This window comes from Bos indicus, chromosome 24, assembly GCF_029378745.1.
Source record: "Bos indicus isolate NIAB-ARS_2022 breed Sahiwal x Tharparkar chromosome 24, NIAB-ARS_B.indTharparkar_mat_pri_1.0, whole genome shotgun sequence".
NCBI classification, from domain to species: domain Eukaryota; kingdom Metazoa; phylum Chordata; class Mammalia; order Artiodactyla; family Bovidae; genus Bos; species Bos indicus.
The window spans coordinates 11180753-11205475 of record NC_091783.1 but is presented as its reverse complement, the minus strand read 5'-3'; the positions used below and the strand labels follow the sequence as shown (position 1 = coordinate 11205475).

Below are 24723 nucleotides of genomic sequence, written 5' to 3'. Positions count from 1 at the left end.
TTTCCTCTGCTCTTAACTGTGGAGACCACTCATAATTTAGTACAATAATAAAATATTTTCCTGGCTTTATAAATGATAGTAGTACTTAAGTAAAAATATTAAATTGCAAAGAAAAAAGTGAGGACTATATGTAAAAGATGAATCTGCATTGTGATCTGTAAAGATAAAACATAACAACGTAGCAGACGTAGTGATAATAACAGGCAGATTCCAGTGGCCTACTTAGAGCAGCAGCTGTGTTCCTCTTTCAAACAAGTGCAAACATACTAAAAAAAGAATCTCATTGAATGAGATGGTACTAAGTGCTAGACGTTAGCGCTCACTCGTAGCTCAGTCAGTAAAGCATCTGCCTGCAATGCAGGAGACCCAGGTTTGATTCCTGGGTGAGGAAGATCCCCTGGAGGAGGGAATGGCAACCCACTCCAGTATTCTTGTCTGGAGAATCCCCTGGACAGAGGAGCCTGGCAGGCTACAGTCCATGGGGTCACAAGAATTGGACACAACTGAGCAACTAAGCCACCACCATGCCTACATTTTGCATGAGAAAATTATATGTATATTAGAGGAGACATACACAACATTATAAGGTGTCAGAGCCAAGACCTAAACACAGCCCAGACTTCCTTGGGGATATCCTTTATAAGATATTTTTCCATAAGTATTTTCTAGTTTGAAAGACTTGCATGCCTCTGGGAACCACCTGTTGATCTGTATATATGGCAGGTCTATCTTAGATTGTTTCGCCTAGTGGCTTTAGGGCTTTGGTGAACTCTGTCTAATTTAAAGTGTCCTCCACTTAGACAATCTTAAATGTGTTCTCTCAAGCTTGGGAGTATGTTAAATGTGAGCTTATTCTTCATGGCAACCAAAATACACTAGCTGTCTTTAGGTAAATATTGTACTTAGGTCAGTTTTTCTGTCTCACATGAGCCTTAAGTGAAATAATTCTAACTCACATAGTTAATGGAGAGGAACTTTGTGATACTTGTTTTAGGGAATGGTAAGATCAATTTCAGTTGCGATTAGACTTCTTCCTGTCGTGAGGCCTGGAAGGCAGTATCTCATATATGCAGATGATTTGCAAATCTCTGGCTTGGATCTTAAACAGAACTAGAACATTGTTCTGCCAGACTGCTGACACAAGAAGTCTGAAATTATCATGCACTGAACAATCTTCCTGTGTCCCTGCCTCTTCTCTTGATTTGGTCCCTACTTGTGTGTTTTTTGAGTGGAATTGGTCAGCCTGCACTCTTCTGTCCCATCCTCTGTAGCCAGTCAGCCCCTAAGTGCTGTTAATTTCACTTTGATTCTTGAATCTGTGTCTTTCGCTCCCTTAATACTCTACCTGATTTTGGCCAGGGTCCATCTCCCCTCGCCCACCCCCCGAATTAATGGCAGCTCCCTTAGTCTCTATCAGCTCCAACCTAATGGAAACACAGAGTAAGCTTTTTAAAAGCAGATGTGATTGCAACACGCCCAGCTTAAAATTTCTGTGGCTCCCCATTGCCTACAGACTAGAATCACCTTCTTTCTATGACCTGACTGCTCCCTCTCAGGTGAACCTCTCTCTTTCCACTCACAGTGTACTTTAGTCAGATTGCAGAGCAGCACTTTGTCAGACTCATCCTCTTTTGTTTTGTATGTCTTCTTAAAAGCTTTGTTCTCTTGCTTGGAATACCTCTCCCCGGAATCCAACAAGCAGTAACTCCTTTTTGTATTCAGCACTTAACCTGCTTTGCTCCTGAGTCCAAGTGGGGTGCTGTTCCTAAGGCAGCAAAACAATCTTAAAGCATCTTTCCTGGCTGATGAATGCAAACCAGATTGTCTACTCATCTATCTCGTCTGGTGGACTCCTGCTTTTGGAGGCAATGACTGAGCAGTGTTTCATCATTGTATATATGTAGCATCTCAGAAAATCGTGATCTGACATAGACAAGGCATATATCATACATGATACCAAATGAATCCATGGGTGTTTGGGTGTACTCAGTAGTAGAAAAGAACATTTGATTTTTGTCATTATCCCTAATTTGTATTTCTGTTGGACCTGAATATTCCCATTTCAAAATATTCTACAGTTTGAGGCCTTTATTTGAGATCCAGCCTAAAGAGGAAAAAAAAAAAATTATTGTAGTAGAGATTTCATAGAAGCTTTGCTAAAATGCAGTTTAAATTTCAGTTAAAAATGCTATGTTTGATATCTATCTGAATCATACACTTGGATTTTATTAATTACAGCTCTTTATTGTTTGTGAGTATAAGTAATAGGTGACTCTGCCTAGGCTGTGCGTATGCATGCAAGCTCAGTCGTGTCCAACTTTAAGATCCCATGGACTGTAGCCCACCAGGCTCCTCTGTCCATGGGATTCTCCAGGCAAGAATACTGGAGTGGGTTGCCATTTCCTCCTCCAGGCGATCTTCCTGACCCAGGGATCGAACCCGTGTCTCCTGTATTGGCAGGCGAATTCTTTCCCACTGAGCTACCTGGGAAGTGTGGGTTCATAAGTGCAAATCCAAACGTGGGCCCTCTCTTCTGGGAATCTGCATATATCTGATTACACAGCACATAGATCCAGACAAAGTGGTAAGCTGACTTCTCTCATCCTTTCCATCTTTTCTTAGGTGTCATTTCCAATGACATCTCTCTGTGATCACAGCCTGACTTCACTAGTAGCCCTGTATTTTTCCTGTCATATCACTTTTTAAAACAAATTATTTCATTGCTTGAAACATCTCAGAAGCATTAAATATACTTACATAAAATCCAGATGTTCCTCAAGCCCACAAAGCAAGGCACCTTCTGACACCTGCTCATGTCTCGATGACATTACACTGATCCCTCACTCACCCAGTAGGAAGAACCACCTGGCCTTTCTTTCCATGAAGTTCAAATGTGCCACCCTGTTCCTGAGACCTTCTTCCAGCTTCCTCTAACTGTTGGATTCTTACTATTCTTAGTGCCCCAGTTCAGTATTACTTTGAAAGAGGGAATGTCCTGATTAAATTAGGTGCTCCTCATGCCCACAGTTCTTTATTACAAAACCAGTGTGTTTCCTTTGTAGTGGGTATCATAGTTGGTAAATGTTTATCGTGCTCAAATTTAAAAAAAAACCTTGAAAGTAATGATCTTAATCTCTCTTTTGTAAAACCATTATGTTCTCAAAGCCTAGCATAGGGCACCCAGAAGAAAAAATATTTTGGGGTGAACTGGTGAATAGTACTTATTGCATTCTACTTATGTTACTACATTTGTTTTACATTTTATGCTCTTCATGAATAGGCCCAGTATCTGTTATTCCACTAAATGGAAGAGAGTAGCTAATCAAACACATCCACTAAATTAACTAGGGTTATCAAAATCATATGTGTGTGAATGGTAAAGTGTATGTTTCATTCTGTGCATCAGTTATATGATTCAAATTTTAGCAAGACCAAAGAAATAGGAACTGGAGTGTGTAAGAATTTATTATAGAAATTCAGAAAAAATGACATTTTAAACCAAATCAGATAGTGCTTACTTTGTGTAGCACTGTTTAAGCATGATGCAAATATAAATTCACTTAATCTTCATAAAGTTACTGTGAAATACTTTCTTTCAATATTATCTCCATTTTGGAGAGAAGGAAACTTGAAGTAGGGGGAGGTAGAAGTTATTAAAAAGCTAAGTTCTACTTGCCCATTGATGTGAATAATTATTTATAATTAATTACTGAACTTGTATTCTGATTATGCTAATAACAATTTTTCATTTAGGTTGTTTTTCACTTATACCTAATAGAGTAATAATTGTAGTATGATAGCTATTTCACTATTCAATATGTCATTTGGTAATTAAATCCCCTACTATAATCATAAGACCATATGCAATTACGATTTTTCTGGTATTTTCAAATCTTTTGTTTAAATCGACTGTCCAGAAGAAACACATGTGAATCACATGTGTGATTTTAACTTTTCAAGGGAACCTCGTTAGAAAAAATAGTTTTTAAAGTGAAATAAATGCTAACAATATATTAAAGCAGTATGAACAAACTATTGTAATCTTAACATGTAATCAGTTATTATTATATTTTACTTAAAAATTGTCTTTAACATCACATGTACATTTTACACTTAGAGCAATCTGAAATAGTGATAGCCGCATTTCAAATACTCATTCACCATCCGTGGCTGCCGCATTGAGTAGTGAAGATTCAGACAGCCTTTTATGACTAATACATTCTGAATGTTTATAAAGACCATAGAGCAAATAATATTTCTTGGTGAAGGCTGGTTCATCCATCACCTCTTACCTTACTGTCATCTCTTCTGTGAGGCATTCTCTGAGCATCCTGGCTAAACGTTTCCATCCATATATTCTTAGCATATGTTATAATGCTCTGTAACTATTGCATTATATAATAATTGCTTTTTCTTATTTAAGTTATTGAACTTAATGGCAAGAGCTATCTGCATATCACCATAGTATCTTACCTGTTTGTCAATTTAACAAACATTTATTGAAATCATACTGTCGAGTATTGTTCTTTTGCTTTAGGTATATCTGTGTGGAACAGCATCACTGCCCTTCTAGGGCTTATAGCTTTAGAAAATCTGTGCTCTGTAAAAATTATTGTTGAATTAAGTGATACTCAGACATTTACTTTTTGGAAGTAGTCTATAAACAATGGGGTACACTTAAGAAAGTGATAGTTAACTGCTTTACATATGCACCTTAAAAATCCTTTACAGATTTTTAAGCATGGGGAAAACCGACTGGAAGGTAATTTACATGACTGTGGTTTAAAATGAGCCCCAGACTGAATGTTTAATATGTTAATACGTGAATGGAAAACGTTGTTCTTTAGTAGAAGTAGCCTTATTTAGAACTTAGTACTATTTTGTGGTCATCAGATTACATCTGCAGAATTCTATCAAGTTCTGGGCAAATAATTCTGTTGTTAGCCTGTGGGAAGTGGGTTAGAAAAGTAGGACCAAAATACTGCCAAGGTGATTCAATAAAAACCATGTTCCAGGTTAAATATCTAGATGTGTATCTGACACACACCACAGTGAAGGTTGGAAAAAGAGTTCACTGAAGGGAGAGTTAGGGAGTTTGGGATGGACATGTGCACGCTGCCGTATTTAAAAAGGATCACCAACAAGGACCTACTGTATAGCACAAGGAACTCTGCTCAATGTTCTGTGGCAGCCTGGATGGGAAAAGGGCTTGGGGGAGCATGAATACGTGTATATGTATGGCTGAGTCCCTTCTCTATTCATCTGAACTATCACAGCATTGTTAATCGGCTACACCCCAATACAAAAAAAAAAAAAAAAAATTAGAAAAAGAAGAGTTTACTAACTTACAGTGTGAACTTCTAAATTTTTCTACATCTTTAGAGACTGGTACTCTCCCGGTCCGCCTGCTTCTTGGCACCCATGCATGCCTGTATTTTCTTACAGCGAGTCGCATGACGATTTGTACTATATTTATATGTGTATATATAGCCTCCACAGGGAGCTGCTGGGATGTGGGAATCACTCTTGCTATATTTGGCCAGTACCCAGCACTATTTCCTACACACTGGGATACTCGGAAAATGTTGAAATCGAATGTTAGGAAACTGAATTCTACAATCAGAAATGTAGGTCAACATGACACATTTTCTGCTCTAAGAGTGTTCCAACTTCCTTTCTCACATCTACTCTTCCCTGCCTCCTTAGTCTAATCAGAATGACTTTTCTTCTAGAAACAAACCTGATCATACCATGCTCTCCTTAACCCTTGCTACTGCCTACGTCTCCTGGCTTCCTCCCATGTCTGTCTTTACTCTTCCCCTATGTTGGTCTCACACTTTTGTTCGCTGGTTGACTGTGCCCAGAATACTCTTTCATCTCACCTCTTGACCCTCAGGCTTCAGTTAGCCTGTTACTTCTTCTGCTTCTGATCTGTTTCCCCTAATAGGTTAATATATCCTTGGTGGTGGTGGTGGAATCACTAAGTTGTGTCTAACTGCTGCAACCCTGTGAATGGTAGCCTGCCAGGCTCCTCTGTACATGGGATTTCCCAGGCAAGAATACTGGAATGGGTAGCCATTTCCTTTTCCAGGGGATCTTCCCGACGTAGGGATTGAACCTGGGTCTCCTGCATTACCAGGCAGATTCTCTCCCAATTGAGCCACGAGGAAGCTCTAATATATCCTTGTAAGATCATATTTTCCTCTTTTGGAATAATTATCACTGTTTTTCTTTTACATACAGTTGTCTTTATTTGATGAATATTTGTCCACCCATTTAATTCTAAGGACTTCCCTGGTGGAGCAGATGGTAAAGCATCTGCCTACAATGCAGGAGACCGGGGTTCTATCCCTGGGTCAGGAAGATCCCTTGGAGAAGGAAATGGCACCCCACTCCAGTATTCTTGCCTGGAAAATCCCATGGACGGAGGAGCCTGGTGGGCTACAGTCCATGTGGTCGCAAAGAGTCGAACATGACTGAGTGACTTCACTTTCACTTTACTTTAATTCTAAGTTCCATGAGGAAATGTATGTTTACTTGTATGCACAACATTGTATAACTATGTCAAAGTCATGTACTAAATGGTTAACTCATATTTGTGAAGTGGAGTATAAATTCATGAACAAGCACGATACATGTGCATGTCTAGGCTCCAACTAGGCCTAAATCTTTTCTTTTGTCTCCACTCAGACGTATAGTTCATATGACAGAAAGACATGTGATAAAGCATTTTAAAATATATAATCTTGTGCTTACTTAGGCAGAAAATATTCCTTTTAATACAGGGATTATCTCCATAGCCACTGAAGAGCAGTTAATACTTCTTCTCCGTAAAGGTTAAAATTTATTTTTTATACATGCTCAAGTAGTTAGAAATTAATATTCTCCCAAGTCATTGAAATGTTAAACTGTCTAACCTTCTAAAAGACTTTCCATTTATTCTCAGCCCCAGGCAAGACTGGGAAATACAACAAACTTCATAAGATATTAATATCCTAAATGGGTATTGTCCCCATGGGCTGAGGCACCCATGGGTTCTCAGGTTTCACTTTTCCTAAACACTGTAATTGAAGGTCAGAAGGCAAGTTTGAAAATACATTTACAACAGAGCATAATAAATAATTGTAAGATGTAGATAATATATGACAAGATCCATTGTACTTATATGAAAGAAAGAGAATTGAGAATTTTGAAATATTTTGTCTTCTAAGGTACTGACTTAAATGAAAATAACATCTAATTCTTACGTCTAATTCTACCCTTCTTCATACCCTCATTACTCTTATGCCGTCACTTCTTCCATCCTTCTGTGCTCAGTTGAACATTTGCTCCATCCCAGCGCCCCACTTTGTGTGGCGTATTTCTCATTTTCAACTGCTTCCAACAGTCCACCCATCACAATTCTTTGGATACTCACCTTTGCTTTCTGTGTCTTAACTCGGTTTGACTTCTTAATGAGAAGTCTTTGTTGGTTAAACTTTCTGCTGCAATTATTTTTGTTTCTAGCAGACCATATAAAAAAGTTTCAGAAACTAAAGTATATAAATCTAAATTTCCTGATGTGTCTTTCTGGGTTCTAGCAACTTTTACCTGAGTTCTCAGCTTTTATCTCTATTAGAACGTCTATGAAGTTCTAAGCTGACAGCATGAGAGAAAGTGCAAAGGCTTTGAAGATAGATGGGAGTACTACTCAACCCAGATTATCATGTTGACCACAGAGAGATTATTTCGTGTCTGAGATAATCTGCTAGTGGGAAAAGACTTATTCCAGAGAATTACTGGGAAGGTCAGCTGATATTCTGCATTCAGACCATCATCTTACTTTACTGTTTTTTTTTCTCTCCCATTTCATTGTTAGGCATAGGTCTTGCCATAAGCTTGATATGCCTTCTACTTTGCTTATTACCTAACTTCATTCTTGGTTTTCCCTCAGGGGAGAAACACAACGTCTTCACTTGCTGTGTTCACAGAAGTTTGCATGAATGTTCTTGTAGGTCACAGGATAACTATGAACACATCTCTGTTGCACAACAGCAAGTGCCTGGCCTGTTGCTCATCTCCGTACATGATTCCCGAATCTCTTTGATCTCTCTAGTCCCCACTGTGAGCACAGAAGTTGGCTATCACTATCACATATGGCTAGGTTCAGATTAAGTGACTTGTCCAAGTTGTAACTACTGGGCAAATATCACGCAGCTAATATCAGGAAAGAATGGACTTTTATCAAAGGCCTGCTTGACACCAAAGCTATATGTTAATTTTCAAGTTTGATACCAGAATGTTACAACAGAAACATATTGATCTTTTGTGAACATGTTTTTGCTGTAGCATTCTGGCATGGAGCTTGAAAACTAAAAGGCTCTGGAGTGGTGGACATGATAATATTCAGAAGACAAAAAGGGACAGGGCTGGGAATCTACTTAGCAAAGAGCAAATACTCTACACAGCAGAGTATTTATGGGAATAGACAGGAAATGAATGATGCCTCATTCATTTCAAAACCATGGGTTTTGGAATTACACATCTGCTACTTTGATGAAGCCAGTTGAAAACATTCAAGTGTAGTAAATAAGATGAAAGAAAGATGAAGAGAAAAGCATTTATGTGCCATGGCAACAGGAGAAAGTGGGCAGAAAGCTCAGAAATGTATATCAGTTCCTAAACTGTAGGTTGCAGGTAAAGCAACCTACAGTTGTGGGGGAACCAGGGTCAAACAGGAAAGGAAGTAAAGGAAGTAAAAAAGTACTGCAATAAGCAAGTGGCTTCCCCCTATTTCTAAAGATCCCCAGTAAGATTATTTTTGTCAGTCACATTCCTACTGATGATGGAAAACAAATAGCAAACACATGCCTAAGAAAGCATATACTTTTCATTGACGATAACAAAATGGTTAAAATTAATTCATGTTTAGATTTTGCTTTTTAAAACAAATTGAGGGTGAAGGCTGGAATATGCTTCACCCCTACTCATTACCTTTAATTACTCCAAATTACTTTGATGTCTTTCTTAGTTTTATATTTTTGTTCTCAAATGTGTTCTTAATGCCAAAGAAAAACCTTAAAGGGTATTTTAAATATAAACTTCTTTTTAAACTGCTGAGAGTAATATACCTCAAACAGTAATCCACTCAGTATATATTTTGGGACTTCCAGACCTTCCAGGAAAACAGTTCTTGTGATTAAAATTGTTAAAAGGATATCTTTTTTGTAGCCAAAGATAATTCACTGACTTTCACTAATGATTATATATTTTTGAATTCTAAAATCCAAGAATGCCTTTCTACTTCATTTTAATTCGTAGGCCATGAAATCTAATATGTTCCCAAGTCAAGCAGCATTAAGTAACTCGTAGCCAGAGCAGAGCAACAGTCATCATTCGTGTATACAGTTGTCCAGCTGCATCTGTGGGGAGCTGATTCCCGAAGTCAAGAACGCTCAAGTCCTTTACGTAAAATGGTGTAATATTTACATATCACCCATGTACATCTTCCGCTTTACTTCAGATCATCTCTAACACCCAATACAATGTAAACGTTATGTCAGTAGCTGCAAATTCAACGTAAATGTTGTATAAATTGTAGCCTAAGTGAAGCAAATTCAAGTTTTGCTCTTTGGAACTTCCTGAAATTGAAAAACAAAAAAAAAGTTTCAATCTAAGTTTGGTTGAATCTTTGGATGTGGAACCTGCCGATCCAGAAGGCCAACTGTATTTCTTAAGAGGCGCAAAAGTGCACATTCAGTTTGAGAAAAGCGAGGTAGATGATCTTATTTGCAAAGGAGAAAGAGGCACGGATATAGACTAGAAATGTATGGACATCAAGGGGGAAGAGGAGGATAGGATGGATTGGGACTGGTGTATACACTACTGATACTATGCATGCTGCTGCTGCTGCTGCTGCTAAGTCGCTTCAGTCATATCCAACTCTGTGCGACCCCATAGACGGGAGCCCACCAGGCTCCCCCGTCCCTGGGATTCTCCAGGCAAGAATACTGAGGTGGGTTGCCATTTCCTTCTCCAATGCATGAAAGTGAAAAGTGAAAGTGAAGTCTCTCAGTCATGTCCGACTCCTAGGGACCCCATGGACTGCAGCCTACCAGGCTCCTCCATCCATGGGATTTTCCCGGCAAGAGTACTGGAGTGGGGTGCCTGCCATTGCCTTCTCCGGATACTGTGTATAAAATGGATTAATTGGCAGGAAGCTACTGTATAGCACATGGAACTCTGCTCAATGCTCTGGGTTGACCAAAATAGGAAGGAGATCCAGAGAAGACCAGATATATGTATATGGCTGATTCACTTTGCTATACAGCAGAAACTAGCACAACATTGTAAAGCGACTAAACTCCAAAAAAATTAACTTACAAAAAGTATATTCAGTTTGTTTAAAAGTATAGCCAGTGTAGTTGTTTGTCTCTGTTTTCCAGTGCAAACATCTCCTTTATTATGCATGTTTTGATAAAAGAAAAACTCCTAATGTTAAAGAAATGATTGATTTCTTCCACCAATCTTTGGCTACTGCTAAAACCTTACAACCTGTAGGCATAACACCTGTAGGCATAATACATTAAAAACTCAGTTCAGTGTTTCATGCTGAAAGTGGGACTCTATTAGAGGGAAGCTTTTAATGTTTGTATAGGGTCTGACGTACTGGATTTTATTTAACAGCTGAGTTTCCTAGACAAGTACTAGGCATTTCTTCAAAGAACCCAGCCAAATGCTATAATCCATTTCCCTCGGAAACGGCAGTTGTTAAATTAGACCCCAAACATTTATGAATGTCGCTTTGCCTTTCCAGCAATTAAAAGAGTTCCAAAAAAAAAAAGAAAGAAAGGTCCCTTTGTGTTTCATGGCTTTGAAATTATTATGTTAATCCTGAGCTGGTCCTCCCATGAGCTCTGTCAAATGCTTTGGAGGTTACATTCAAGAGGGTGGCATCATTCTGAACTGGTGTGGGAAAGGGTTTCTTGATGTATAAAAAGTGTTTGATATTAAAGGCGTTTTAGCAATTTGAGCGCATCTACTGCTGTGAGTTCCCGCCTAAGTAGGCAGCCCATTCATTTCCCTTTAAAGGACAAACACCTGAAATCAACACCAGAGACCTACTTTCCCCAGGATGGAGGGGGTAACCGGTGAGTTGACTGAAACTGTCCCTTTGCTATTTCCTTGTCATAGTGCTGATCCTCCTGATCGTCACCATGAGAAGACGGAAAAAAGAGCCCCTGATTTTCGACGAAGAGAGAGATATCAGAGAAAACATCGTCCGATACGACGACGAGGGTGGGGGAGAGGAAGACACGGAAGCCTTCGACATGGCCGCGCTCAGAAACCTCAACGTCATGAGAGACACCAAGACCCGGAGGGATGTGACCCCGGAAATCCAGTTTTTGAGTCGACCGACTTTTAAAAGCATCCCGGATAATGTCATTTTCCGGGAATTTATTTGGGAGAGACTGAAAGAAGCCGACGTGGATCCCTGCGCCCCGCCTTATGATTCCTTGCAGACGTACGCCTTCGAGGGGAATGGCTCGGTGGCGGAATCTCTCAGCTCCCTAGATTCCATCAGCTCAAACTCTGATCAGAATTATGACTACCTTAGTGACTGGGGACCGCGTTTTAAACGCCTCGCAGACATGTATGGAAACGGCCAGGAGAGCTTGTACTCATAGCCCTGGAGACCTTCGTTTGAAAGGTACTGAAGGAAAAGTAAAGGCAAAAAAAAAAAAGAAAAAAAAAAACAGCAACACAAACAAAAGACGTGCAGAACACAAGAACTCCGCTTGCTAAAGGGAAATGGTTGTAAATATTCCTCCATTTTTAACTGTTTAGGTTTCTGCCTTGGTGAAGCAAATCTTCATTAGACTTGTCCAAGGGACTGCACTGACCACAGACTCTGAGCATTTGAAAGCTTTTTTGATGGAAAAAAAAAAAAAAAAAAGAAATGCTCAGTGGTTTGTGAATAGACAGCAACTCTCAGATACCTGCAAAGGCACCCAGCCTTCTGAGTGAGTAGTGCAGTGATGGTATCGGCAGTGAGGGAGTAATACACCATATGCCAGGAAAAAGTCCTGGAACTTCTTGCATATCAAAACTTGGGACAAATTTAATTTACAGTGATGCTTTCTGCTTGCTAGATTAGAGCATCCAGCAGAATTTTATTGCTGTGGGTTAGCAAATATATTTTATTTCGCAATATAAAAATTCTCAGAAAATCCTCCCCAGTCCTCCAATACAAGCCAATAAAATTTGGTTTAAGGCAACATAAACCGTTGTTTAGCAGATAAATCCAGAAGTGTTCCAAATAAGCAACAGGTAAATCATTCTTAAAGTTGGCAATCTTTTTGAGATACTTGTGTAGGTATGAAAAAAAGTTGCTGTCTATTCGTTGCCTTTTTTTTTTATTATCTCTTCTGATTTGTACAGGAGACTACCTTTTCTTTTTTTATTTGACACATGGTGTTATATTTATTTTGGAGCTCCAATCTCCACTCAATTCAGGTCCATCTTCCTGCCTCGGAATATTAAGCTCATCAGAACATGTTGATTTGTTTCCACTCTGAGCTACATGAAGGAAATGAAGCATAGAAATAGAAAGAAAGAAAAAAAAAGGTTGAGCAATTGAGCCCTTAATACTGTTCACATCTCAGAGAGGAACACAGCTACAAGGACATAGAAGTTGTCTGTCTGAGCCATTAGAATTTAGAGAACATTGGAAGGAAGTGTATTATAGAAGGAAGATTTCAGAGAGAATTGAGATTTTCTTTGATGCAAGATTTATTTTTCAAGGTAACAAGTTCTAGAAGCTCCAAAAACTTTTGAGAATTTGTTTTCCCCTCCTCCTTTGCTGTAAAAATATGGACAGATTTTTTTGAATATATCTTAAACAATGTAATGTTATAAATTTCAAAATCCATCTTTCAATTCTGATGCAAATATGTTCCTCAAGAATTATCCAAATAGTGTATACTTTCTGTACCAGTTTAGACGTGCCAAAGTGAGCAGAGGAAATTCAAGTAATCACATGTGTTTGAGAAAAAGAATTTTATGACGAAAGTGTTATTTCTACCTAACATTATTTTCTAGGTTAATACTAGTTTAATGTGAATATAGTCAAGTAAGAATGAATTTTTTTTTCTTTTTACCTTTTAAAAAGGGTTTATTGATGGGTTCTAATAAATCTACAGATAGTGGACATTGTATAGGAAATTGTGTTTCTAAAAGTGCTTTCTGAAAGACAAACACTGGAACCAGAGTATCAGTATTTTGATTACATGAGGAGAAACTCTGTAGGATTCTGTAAAATTGCAGCCCACCTTTAGAAATGAAGTATGTGAAAGTGGCCTTCAGCTTCATCAAAATAAATAATTCAATAAATACGATTATCTGTAAACAGTTCTTTCATTTGAATAGTTTTATAGACATTGTTTCATGACTAGACATGCTTCTTGCTGTATTAATACACATATGCATATGCAAAACCAATTGTATAACAGAGTAAAGGATACTGTTCATGACTTTTAATCACATACGTTTTTCAGATTACAAAAGTAAAGCATAGTACATTCACCCAAGTCCATAAAATCAGAATGCAGGGCAGGAATGATATAAATGTTAAGTCAGCAAGGTGCTGAGAATATGATTGTATAATAATCCCCTTGTCCACAAGAAGATAGTACATTTGGGTTATGATGTCACAGCTGCTGATTGTTGCATAAATGGAAGTTTGAATGTACTTTAGAAAAGGAACATCACACCATTCATCTTGCTTTCTCTCCTTTTAAAGTATATATATTTTCTTCTTTTTTCAAAAAAAATTTCATATTTGCCAGTAAATGATTGGGGGGAAGGCTTTAATTTAAATAAAGATTTGAAATTCTTGCATATACTCAATTGCCATTTTGTGTGTGAAAGATGATGATAATTCGGTATTGAACTTGATTCATTGGTGTTTAAAAGAAATCTTGAGATGGCTGCAAGTGTGTCCCTAATAGAGAATTTATATGAAGTATTCTAGCTAAGCTTCTTTTAATGATAGTGAATGTTATTTTAGTTCTCTTTTTTTTCTTCTGAAATCTAGGGTTATATATGTTTATCTGACATGCTTGAGAGAGAGGCTCTGTTGTAAACCCAGAGAATAGTCAATGAACAAAAATCAGTGTTAGAGCTAGTTACAGAATTTTCCAAAAGCGTCTAAATAAATACCTGTTATATCATCTAACCACTAAAATTCAGTGGTGGACTGGAGCCAGCTCGGAACAGCTCCTAAGTACCAATTCTGCATATTTCTTCCCGATTCTGCTTCTAGTGATAATATCTTGGTAGGTCAGCCATGGTGGTAATAGACCTTCACAGAAATAAGCAAACACTACCTTTTCTTTTTTTGAGAACTGTTAATAGTTGGTAGCTGTTTACTAACACTTCACTGCTTGCTTTATAAAAGGAAATCTAGTTGTAAATACAGTATGAATGAATAGAATATCAAATGATGACATGAGAGCAATATGTGCCCTGTTCTACTACTAAATACAGATTCATGTAGTCGTGACTTCCTAGTTTCAGATCCTTGGAGCTACAGGTAGAAAGGAGGGGACCCGCTTCATATGGGATGCAGAAAATGGTTGGGAAGTCAACAACTTTACATATTTTCCATTTGTCCCTGTGGGGGCACCATTAGAAACTGAAGGTATACAAAGTAATGCATATTTTGGACAATTTCATTTCTTAAAATTAATTGCATTTAACTTGTTACCTTCCAACTCAAAGAAATAAACTCAGGCCTCTACTCTAGATTATTACTCTTGGATAATTTTAAGTCAGCATAAAGAATAGGAAAGCTAAACCTTATCAAGAAAGTGGAATTTTGCTGATCAAGCCTAAATTATGATTCCGGATGTGCACTATGCTAAAGCAATATTCCAAAGTCAGTTGCAGACCAAAATTAGGAAGGAGAGAAGAAGACAAGATGCTGTACAGAGGCAATGAGTAGATCTTTCTACAAGCAGTCATCTAGATGAAGCTGGTCAACTTTTTCCTTTGGTGGGAAGCTCAGCTGAGGCTGACTGCAGTTACAGTTAGGCAAGAAATAATAATGTGAGGGTTTTGCTACCCGCCTATTCACTCTGCCCTCTGAAAATGTCTTACATTTATTTTAACTTCACGCACAATTACATCTACCACACTGGATGACGAGCAGTCTTCGGCAATTATTCTCATGTAAATGGCATAGTTGTATAAGGTAGGAATTGTATTTGTGGTATGGTGCACATGCTCAAAGAACTTACATGCAAATAAAGTGTTAGCATCATATTCAAATATAAAATCCAAAAGAGCTTAAGATAAAGTTAGATATACTGCAAGAGGCAAAAAGCATCTTGTTTAAATATTTTAACATTGTTAAGTACTACTTACAAATATTAAGCATCAAATTTTCCATGTTATTTTGACACCTTTTGACTTCAGCCACCTGATGAGAAGAGGTGACTCGTTGGAAAAGACTCTGATGCTGGGAAGGACTGAAGGCAGGAGGAGAAGGGGCAACAGGCATCACCAACTCAATGGACAGGAGTCTGAGCAAACTCAGGGAGATAGTGAAGGACAGAGAAGCCTGGCGTGCTGCAGTTCATGGGGTCACAAAGAGTTGGACATGGCTGAGTGACTGAACAACAACAAAAGTTGACTTTCAAACTGTTCTAACTACCCAAGTTGTTTCTAAATCATTATTTGAAAGTTTATGGGCTGCCGTCTATGGGGTTGCACAGAGTCGGACACGACTGAAGCAACTTAGCAGCAGCAGCAGATCTAATTAAAGTTGATTGAAAGAAAGCTTGGACTTACTCTAAACTGTTTCTGATCAGGGATGTCTGGGGACAAATGGAACGTATGTGACAGTTAACACATAAGAAAATTCATTTTCTGTTTGTCTAGGTAGTTTATTTGAACTTAAATCTATCAGTTTAGTTCAGTCACTCAGCGTTTCTGACTCTTTGCGACCCCATGCACTGCAGCACACGAGGCTTCCCTGTTCATCACAGACTCCTGGAGATTACTCAAACTCATGTCGATCGAATCAGTGATGCCATCCAAACATCTCATCCTTTTGTCTCATTCTCCTCCCACCTTCAATCCTTCCCAGCATCAGAGGCTTTTCTAGTGAGTCAGGTCTTTGTATCAGGTGGTCAAAATAGTGCAGCTTCAGTAACATTCCTTCCAATGAATATTCAGGACTTATTTCCTTTAGGATGGACTGGTTGGATCTCCTTAAAGTCCAAGGGACTTTCAAGAGTCTTCTCTAACACCACAGTTCAAAAGCATCAATTCTTCAGCATTCAGCTTTCCTTATAGTCCAACTCTCCCATCCATACATGACTACTGGAAAAACCATAGCTTTGATTAGATGGACCTTTGTTAGTAAAGTAATGTCTCTGTTTTTTAATATTCTGTCTAGGTTTGTCATAACTTTTCTTCCAAGGAGCAAGCGTCTTTTAATTTCATGACTACAGTCACCATCTGCAGTGAGTTTAGGGCCCCCCAAAATAAAGTCTCTCACTGTTTCCATTCTTTCCTCATTTACTATGAAGTGATGGGACCAGATGCCATGATCTTAGTTTTCTGAATGTTGAGTTTTAAGCCAACTTTATCACTCTCTCTTTCACTTTCATCAAAAGGCTCTTTAGTTCTTCTTTGCTTTCTGCCATAAAGGTGGTGTCATCTGCATATATGAGGTTATTGATATTTCTCCCGGCAATCTTGATTCCAGCTTGTGCTTCATCCAGCCCAGCATTTCGCATGATGTACTCTGCATAGAAGTTAAATAAGCAGGGTGACAATATGCAGCCTTGACATACTTCTTTCCTGATTTGGAACCAGTCTGTTGTTCCATGTCCAGTTCTAACTGTTGCTTCCTGACCTGCATACAAATTTCTCAAGAGGCAGGTCAGGTGGTCTGGTATTCCCATCTCTTTCAGAATTTTCCACAGTCTGTTGTGACCCACACAGTCAAAGGCTTTGGCATTGTCAATAAAGCAGAAGTAGATGCCTTTCCAGAACTCTTGCTTTTTCGATGATCCAGTGGATGTTGGTTATTTGATCTCTGATTCCTCTGCCTTTTCTAAAACCAGCTTGAACATCTGGAATTTCACTGTTCATGTACTGTTGAAGCCTGGCTTGGAGAATTTTGAGCATTACTTTGCTAGTGTGTGAGATGAGTGAAATTTTGTGGGAGTTTGAACATTCTTTGGCATTGCCTTTCTTTGGGATTGGAATAAAAACTGACCTTTTCCAGTCCTGTGGCCACTGATGAGTTTTCCAAGTTTACTGGCATATTGAGTGCAGCATGTTAACAGCATCATTTTTTAGGATTTGAAATAGCCCAACTGGAATTCCATCACCTCCACTAGCTTTGTTTGTAGTGATGCTTCCTAAAGCCCACTTGACTTCACGTTCCAGGTTGACTGTCTTTAGGTGAGTGATCACACTAAATGAGTGGTTATCTGGGTCATGAAGATCTTTTTTGTATAGTTCTGTGTATTCTTGCCACCTCTTCTTAGTATCTTCTGCTTCTGTTAGGTCCATACCATTTCTGTCCTTTATTGTGCCCATCTTTGCATGAAATGTTCCCCTGGTATCTCTAATTTTTTGAAGAGATCTCTAGTCTTTCCCATTCTATTGTTTTCCTCTATTTCTTTGCATTGATCACTGAGGAAGGCTTTCTTATCTCTTTTGCTATTCTTTGGAACTGTGCATTCAAATGGGTATATCTTTCCTTTTCTATAGTCAATTATTTTTAAATTATTAACATATATTGTGTATATATTCCATGGTATATGAAAGTTTAGGAAAACTAACATAATAAGATTAAGTAACAAATCATCATCATAATCAAAAGAACAAGAAAGGAATAATAGCATTTCCATTTTCAGTGTAATTGAAATTGTTTCAGAAGAGTGGGATTAGCCCTTAAGAAAAATGGGAGTTATTTGAGGCTGTGACTTGGCAGGTACTATAAAGTATAATTCCAGGAGTAATTTTTCAAGCAAAAAGGAGACAGCCTGTGTGTGCAACATTCTTGACACTTTTTCATTATTATGCTGCCTTGTACTGGCTTGGATCTTAAAAGAACAGGTGTGTGTGTATGATTGAGTGACATTGGAAAGTATGTCTGAAACGACCTTAAAAAATAACCTAATATTATCTTGTTAATTCCAGTGTATTATTGTCATTTGGCAAATGCCTATTAAGCAATAAGACAAAGTCTGATAAATTCAAGGGAGCAATATTTTGTTTGCTTAAGAATCTAAATTGGGAAAGGATTGTGGTGTTAAGGGGACAGCATTTAGCTGAACTATCTGGATAACTGTCTTCCTCGTTTTCTTTTTATTGTGTAGATGCCATCTCATTGTCAACACAGAGTGTGGAATGTGAATTATTTATTGTGACTTGTCACCAGGCTTTGGCTTGTTGAGCATCACTGGTGTAAGAGGAAGCACCCCTTGTCCGTGGTTATCAAATCTGGGTAGAAGTCAGTTCCAGCACATTTTGGCTGTGCCCTGGATACCACTCTAATTCTCTGAACCTTTATATCTTTGTGATTAAAACTGAGTTAATTACCATCCTGTCTGTTTTAGAAGCTTGTGAGATGATTAAGTGAAAATGCTGTGTAAACTGTAAAGCACTGTAAAAATGTAAGGCTTTATTATGGAAAATTATGGAAATTATGTAATAAGATTGATTATATTTCCTCTTAGTGGTAAACATGGATAATTTCTGGCTTGGGAAATATGCAATAAGGGAAAAAACATGCAATTAATATCCTAAGTTGGGAAAAGACACAATTGATATTATTAATTGAAGCAACTACTTTAGAACAGGTATTTTATAAAGTCTTTCATGAGTTTGGGTAAACTCCAGGAGTTGGTGATGGACAGGGAGGCCTGGCGTGCTGTGGTTCATGGGGTCGCAAAGAGTCAGACACGACTGAATGATTGAACTGAACTGAACTTATAAGGTCTTTGCAGGTTGAGATCCAAACCAAACTAATTTAACTGCTAATAAGAGTTAAGCAAATCAGCATGGGCATACTGATAGAGAATTCAATAATTCTGTCAGTCATGACTGGTGCTTGTGTAATTAATCATTTATATACTTCAAAGAATTAGAGTAGAATAATACTGACTTAATATGAAAACCATTCTGTACTCTTGATGACTTGAAAGCATTTTCAATATCTTCCAATAGCCTTTTATAAATGAAGAAGCCATCAGAAATTAAAAAATAATATGCATAGGTACTACTGATATGTTAGTCTACGCATAAAATGAGCATTAAGAAATCTTCTTTGTGTGTGTGTGTGTGTGTGTGTAATAAAGTTTTATTGAAGTATAAAGGAGATAGAGAAAGCTTCTGACATAGGCATCAGAAGGGGGCAGAAAGAGTACCCGCCAAAATCTTCTACTCAGGAATTAGTTATCTGGTTATTCAAAGCTCCCATGAACAAGCATTATAAATAAATACATTAGTAGCTATATAACTACTAAGAATGTTGCTACAATATACACTCAAATTAACTCTTACATTTTTGTTGCATTAACTGATGAAATTATGCTGCTAATGACTGATATTTTTAAAAGCAGGAAAAATTATATGATTCACTATCTTATTGCTACATGCTATATTTTTTATGAATATAAATACTATGTTTATGTATCTCAAGATATGGAATGTATAGTTTGTTGAATATGACCAGTTCTTCAAAAGAAATCAACTTTTTAAACAACAGATCAGATAACTACATAGCAATTGCATTTTGTCTGTAATAATTTAAAACATGTTGGGGGAGTGTGTAATTTCCTTGGTTCTGTCTCCCCACAGCAAGTGGGCCTTAGGAAGCATCAGTACAAACAAGCTAGTCAAGGTGATGGAATCCCAGTTGAGATATTTCAAATCCTAAAGGATGATGCTGTGAAAGTGCTGCACTCAATATGCCAGTAAACTTGGAAAACTCATCAGTGGCCACAGGACTGGAAAAGGTCAGTTTTCATTCCAATCACAAAGAAAGGCAATGCCAAAGAATGTTCAAACTACCACACAATTGCACTCGTCTCACACACTAGCAAAGTAATGCTCAAAATTCTCCAAGCCAGGCTTCAACAGTACATGAACAGTGAAATTCCAGATGTTCAAGCTGGATTTAGAAAAGGCAGAGGAGCCAGAGATCAAATAACCAATATCCACTGTTTCATCGAAAAGCAAGAGAGTTCCAGAAAAACATCTACTTCTGCTTTATTGACTACAGCAAACTCTTTGTGTGGATCACAACAAATTGTGGAAAATTCTTAAAGACATGGGAGTAGCAGACCACCTGACCTGCCTCCTGAGAAATCTGTATGCAAGTCAAGAAGCAACAGTTAGAACTGGACATGGAACAACAGACTGGTTCCAAATCAGGAAAGGAGTATGTCAAGGCTACATATTGTCACCCTGCTTATTTAACTTCTATGAAGAGTTCATCATGTGAAATGCTGGGCTGGATGAAGCACAAGCTGGAATCAAGATTGCTGGGAGAAATGTCAATAACCTCAGATACACAGATGACACTACCCACATGGCAGAAAATGAAGAGGAACTAAAGAGCCTCTTGATGAAAGTGAAAGAGGAGAGTGAAAAAGTTGGCTTAAAACTCAACATTCAGAAAACAAAGATCATGACATCTGGTCCCATCACTTCATGGGAAATAGATGGGAAGGCAATAGAAACAGTAGGAGACTTTATTTTGGGGGGCTCTAAAATCACTGCACTGCAGATGGTGACTGAAGTCATGAAATGAAAAGATGCTTGCTCCTTGGAAAAAAAAAAAAAAGTATGACCAACCTACACAGCATATTGAAAAGCAGAGACCTTACTTTGCCAACAAAGGTCTGTCTAGTCAAAGCTATGGTTTTTCCAGTAATCATGTATGGATGTGAGAGTTGGACTATAAAGAAAGCTGAATGCCAAAGAATTGATGCTTTTGAACTGTGGTGTTGGAGAAGACTCTCAAGAGTCCCTTGGACTGCAAGGAGGTCCAACCAGTCAATCCTAAATAAAGTCAGTCTTGACTATTCATTGGAAGGATTGATGCTGAAGCTGAAACTCCAATACTTTGGCCACCTGATGTGAAGAACCGACTCATTGAAAAGACCCTGATGCTGGGAAAGACAGAATGCAGGAGGAGAAGGGGATGACAGAGGATGAGATGGTTGGATGGCATCCCTGACCTGACACAATGAATATGAGTTTGAGTAATCTCCAAGAGTTTGTGATGGACAGTGAGGGCTGGTGTGCTGCAGTCCATGGGGTTGCAAAGTCTGATGTGACTGAACTGAGGAGAAGGATCCCCCAAAGAGAGACTGTAGCCACCCCCGAGGACTCTCTAGCTCGTTCTTGAGATCCTGTAGGAGCTGAATGTTTTTCTTGAGTACTGTGAGGCTTTCTTTAATTTAGCTGGAGGTATTTGCCCGGAAACAACACATCTCATTCAAGATGGCTCAAGGCCCTCCTTGTTCAGGAATCAGGACAAGAGATCTATCTCCTGTCTATTTTGGAGTGCAACTCCTGCCAAGCTGTGTTGGTTCCTTAGAGCTGTCCTGAGAAATCTTATCCCACAAACTTAATTATGGGGGTATTCATTAGAGTGGCACTCATTTGTAGTCCTGAATAGGTATCTGAGCTCTCTCAGGGGCTCACAGGTGTATTGAATGTCCTCTTCTGTTTTCTTCCATGGCTTGACTCGTGAATAGTGAATCCAGGAGTCATGTCCTGGTACCTTGACTGCTGTGGGGGTAGAAAGTTTTACAGGGTAGGGGCCCTTCCATGTAGGCTGGTGTTGAGCCTTTGGGGACCCATCTTTCCAGACTTTAAAGGACTACTGGAGAATATACTGGTGGCTGTTTAGAATCTTTTGGGTCCTGGTTGACACCCCACAAGCATATATCCTGTTGGAATTGCCCAATGGCCATGGTTTAAGACCAGAGGGACTGAGGCTCTGGATCGAGGAAGAGGTCATTGACATAAACAAAAGGTCTCCCATATAGCATCTCATAAGGACTAAGACCAACCTGTTCCTTGGGGGCAATACAAGTGCAAAGGAGAACCATTGGTAAAGCTTCCTTTCATCCCAGCGAGGTTTCCTGGGTTATCTTTTTTATCACGGACTTTAAGAATTGGTTGGCTCTTTCTTTGTAATTTCCCTCATAGCTCAGTTGGTAAAGAATCTGCCTGCAATGAGAAGACCCTGGTTCAATGCCTGGGTCAGGAAGATCTCCTGGAGAAAGGCTACCCACTCAAGTATTCTTGGGCTTCCCTTGTGGCTTAGCCAGTAAAGAATCTGCCTGCAATGTGGGAGACCTAAGTTTGATCCCTGGGTTGGGAAGATCCCCTGGAGAAGGGAAGGCTACCCCCTCCAGTATTCTGGCCTGGAGAATTCCATGGACTAAGTCCATGGGGTCGCAAAGAGTTGGACACAACTGAGTAACTTTTGTATTTTGGCTCTTTCTGCTTTTCCTGAAGACTGAGCCTTCCAGGCACAATGAAGATAGTAAGTAATGGCCAATGCTTTAGAGACACCTTGGGTGATATTAGAAGGAAATGATGCCCCATTTTCACTTTGTAATGACCTTGGCAGACCAAATCTCAGAATGATTTCATGGAGCAGTTTTTTACCACCTCCTCAGCCTTCCCAGTCTAGGTAAGAAAGCCTTCAATCCATCCTGTGGTTGTATCTATTACAACTAATAGGTATTTGTACCCTTGAGAAACTGGCATCTGGGTGAAGTCCATCTGCCAGTCCTCTCCTGGGTAGATCCCATGTTGTTGGACGGGCTGGGCCAGCTGGGGTCTTTGAGCTCCTTGGGGGTTGTTTAATTGGCAAGTGGCACAAGAGGAGACCACTTGCCTTATAGTTGTTTGGAGGCCTGTTCCTCTGAAGGACCTTTCTAGTAATTTTTGGAGGGCCTTCTTCCCTAAATGAGTGGCGGCATGTAAGGAGTTAACCAACTTCCATTGGAGGTTCCCAGGCAGAAAAAAGAGTCCCTCCTTTTGGAACCACCCCATACAATCTTCTTGAAAACCCTCACTCTTAGTTTAAAAAGTCTCACTTTCAGTATATGAAGGAGTTTCTGGCAAATTAGTCTGTGGAACCAAGGTGCCAGCCCTTATCATTGTTCTGTAACCCTGCTCTCTTAGCTGCCTCATCAGCTGCTTGGTTCCCTCATGCCACGTCTGTGCCCCCTTTTTGGTGTCCTTTATAGTGGGAGATTGAAACCTCAGTGGGCAGATGGACTGACTCTGAGAGGCTAAGGATTTGATCACCACATTTGATTGGGGACCCTCGGGTGGTCAAGTGGCCTCTTTCTTTCCAAATAGCCACATGTGCATGTAGCACCAGAAAGGCATACTTGGAGGCAGTGTAAACGGCTACTCTTTTTCCTTTTCCCAGCTTTAAAGATTGATTCAGGGCTATGAGCTCAGCCAATTGGGCTGAAGTAAACTGGTGACAAAGGTTTAGCCTCTATGGTCTCAAAACTGGAGACTATTGCATATCCAGCTCTTCTTTTCCCATCCAAGAGAAATGCTTCCATCAGTGTACCAGATTTCCTCAGGATTGGTCAGAGGATCTTCTGACAACCCCTCTCGGGGTTTTGTCCAGTGGTCCAAAGTTTCTAGGCAAGAGTGAAAGGGGAGAGAGCCCTCGGGGGTACACAGGAGGCTAGCTGGGTTAAGAACCACACAAAGGGATATAGTCAGGCCTAGATTTTCCATTAGTTCTACTTGATATCTGAGGATTCTTTGTTCAGACATCCATAAATGGCCTCTCCCATTCAGGAGTTGTTTCACTTGGTTGCTGGTAAAAATAGTTTGCCCCCATAAGAGAGTTTTAAAGCATCTTCTATCAAGTCATCAATAGCTGGAAGATTTAGAAGGCAGGGAACAATCTTTTCCCAATAAGGGAGTAGGACACTCAGGGACCACCAGAAACTTGTGGGAAATATTTTTCATCCCAGTAACAAAGAAGTGCTCAGGTAAGTCTTTTTGTTAGTGTTTTTCCTGTAGCACCCCAAATGGTACAGATTTGGGAGGAGAAGGCTCTGGAATAGGAGGTTAGAACACAGTAGGTAGCCCCTGAGTCAACTAAGAAATTCTTGCACCTACCTACCACATCCAGTTGGCTCCAGCCCCGTGATGGTTATCTGTGAAAGGCGGGGTGGCTGGAATGGGCTTCAGTCCTGTTGAACCATCATGAGGGGAGACTTGGCACTTGACCTTGAGGCCCACGGGTTCCGAGGGCAGAGTTCCACCCACAGCCCCAGTTGATGGCATTTGTAGCAAACTGTTTTAGAAGACTTTCCATGGTTTGCACACTCTTTGGCCCAATGTCCTGCCTGTCTAAAGATTAGGCATTTGCCTCATGCTTTGTCCTTCAAGGACTTGGGGTTTGCCTTAGGGCTTCCCTGGAGGGTGGCCAGCATCTGGGCATGCCTTGTCTCCTTCCTTCTCTCCCTCTCCTGGGCCTGGCCTCTCCTGGCCTCCCTCTCCTATTCTCTGTTATAAAAGGTATTGGTGGCTGTCTGGACGATCTCATCTGAAGAGGCAGATAGGTCCTGCTGCTGTAGCTGTTGTAATTTTATCCTGATGTCTGATGCACATTGAGACAGAAATTTGTCCTTTAAAATCACACTTTGGAGGGCCTCTTTT

General features: G+C 39.4%; 1 protein-coding gene across 1 annotated transcript in view; it reads left to right on the top strand.

Annotated features, from left to right (window-relative positions):
• The window catches only part of CDH7 (cadherin 7), a 149247-nt gene extending 135578 nt beyond the window's left edge, over nucleotides 1-13669 (top strand). The window contains exon 12 of the mRNA XM_019987011.2: nucleotides 11173-13669. Coding sequence (XP_019842570.2) covers nucleotides 11173-11666 — 494 coding nt within the window. The 3' untranslated portion in view covers nucleotides 11667-13669. The remainder of the gene's footprint in view (nucleotides 1-11172) is intronic.
• The last annotated feature ends 11054 nt before the right edge of the window (nucleotides 13670-24723 follow it).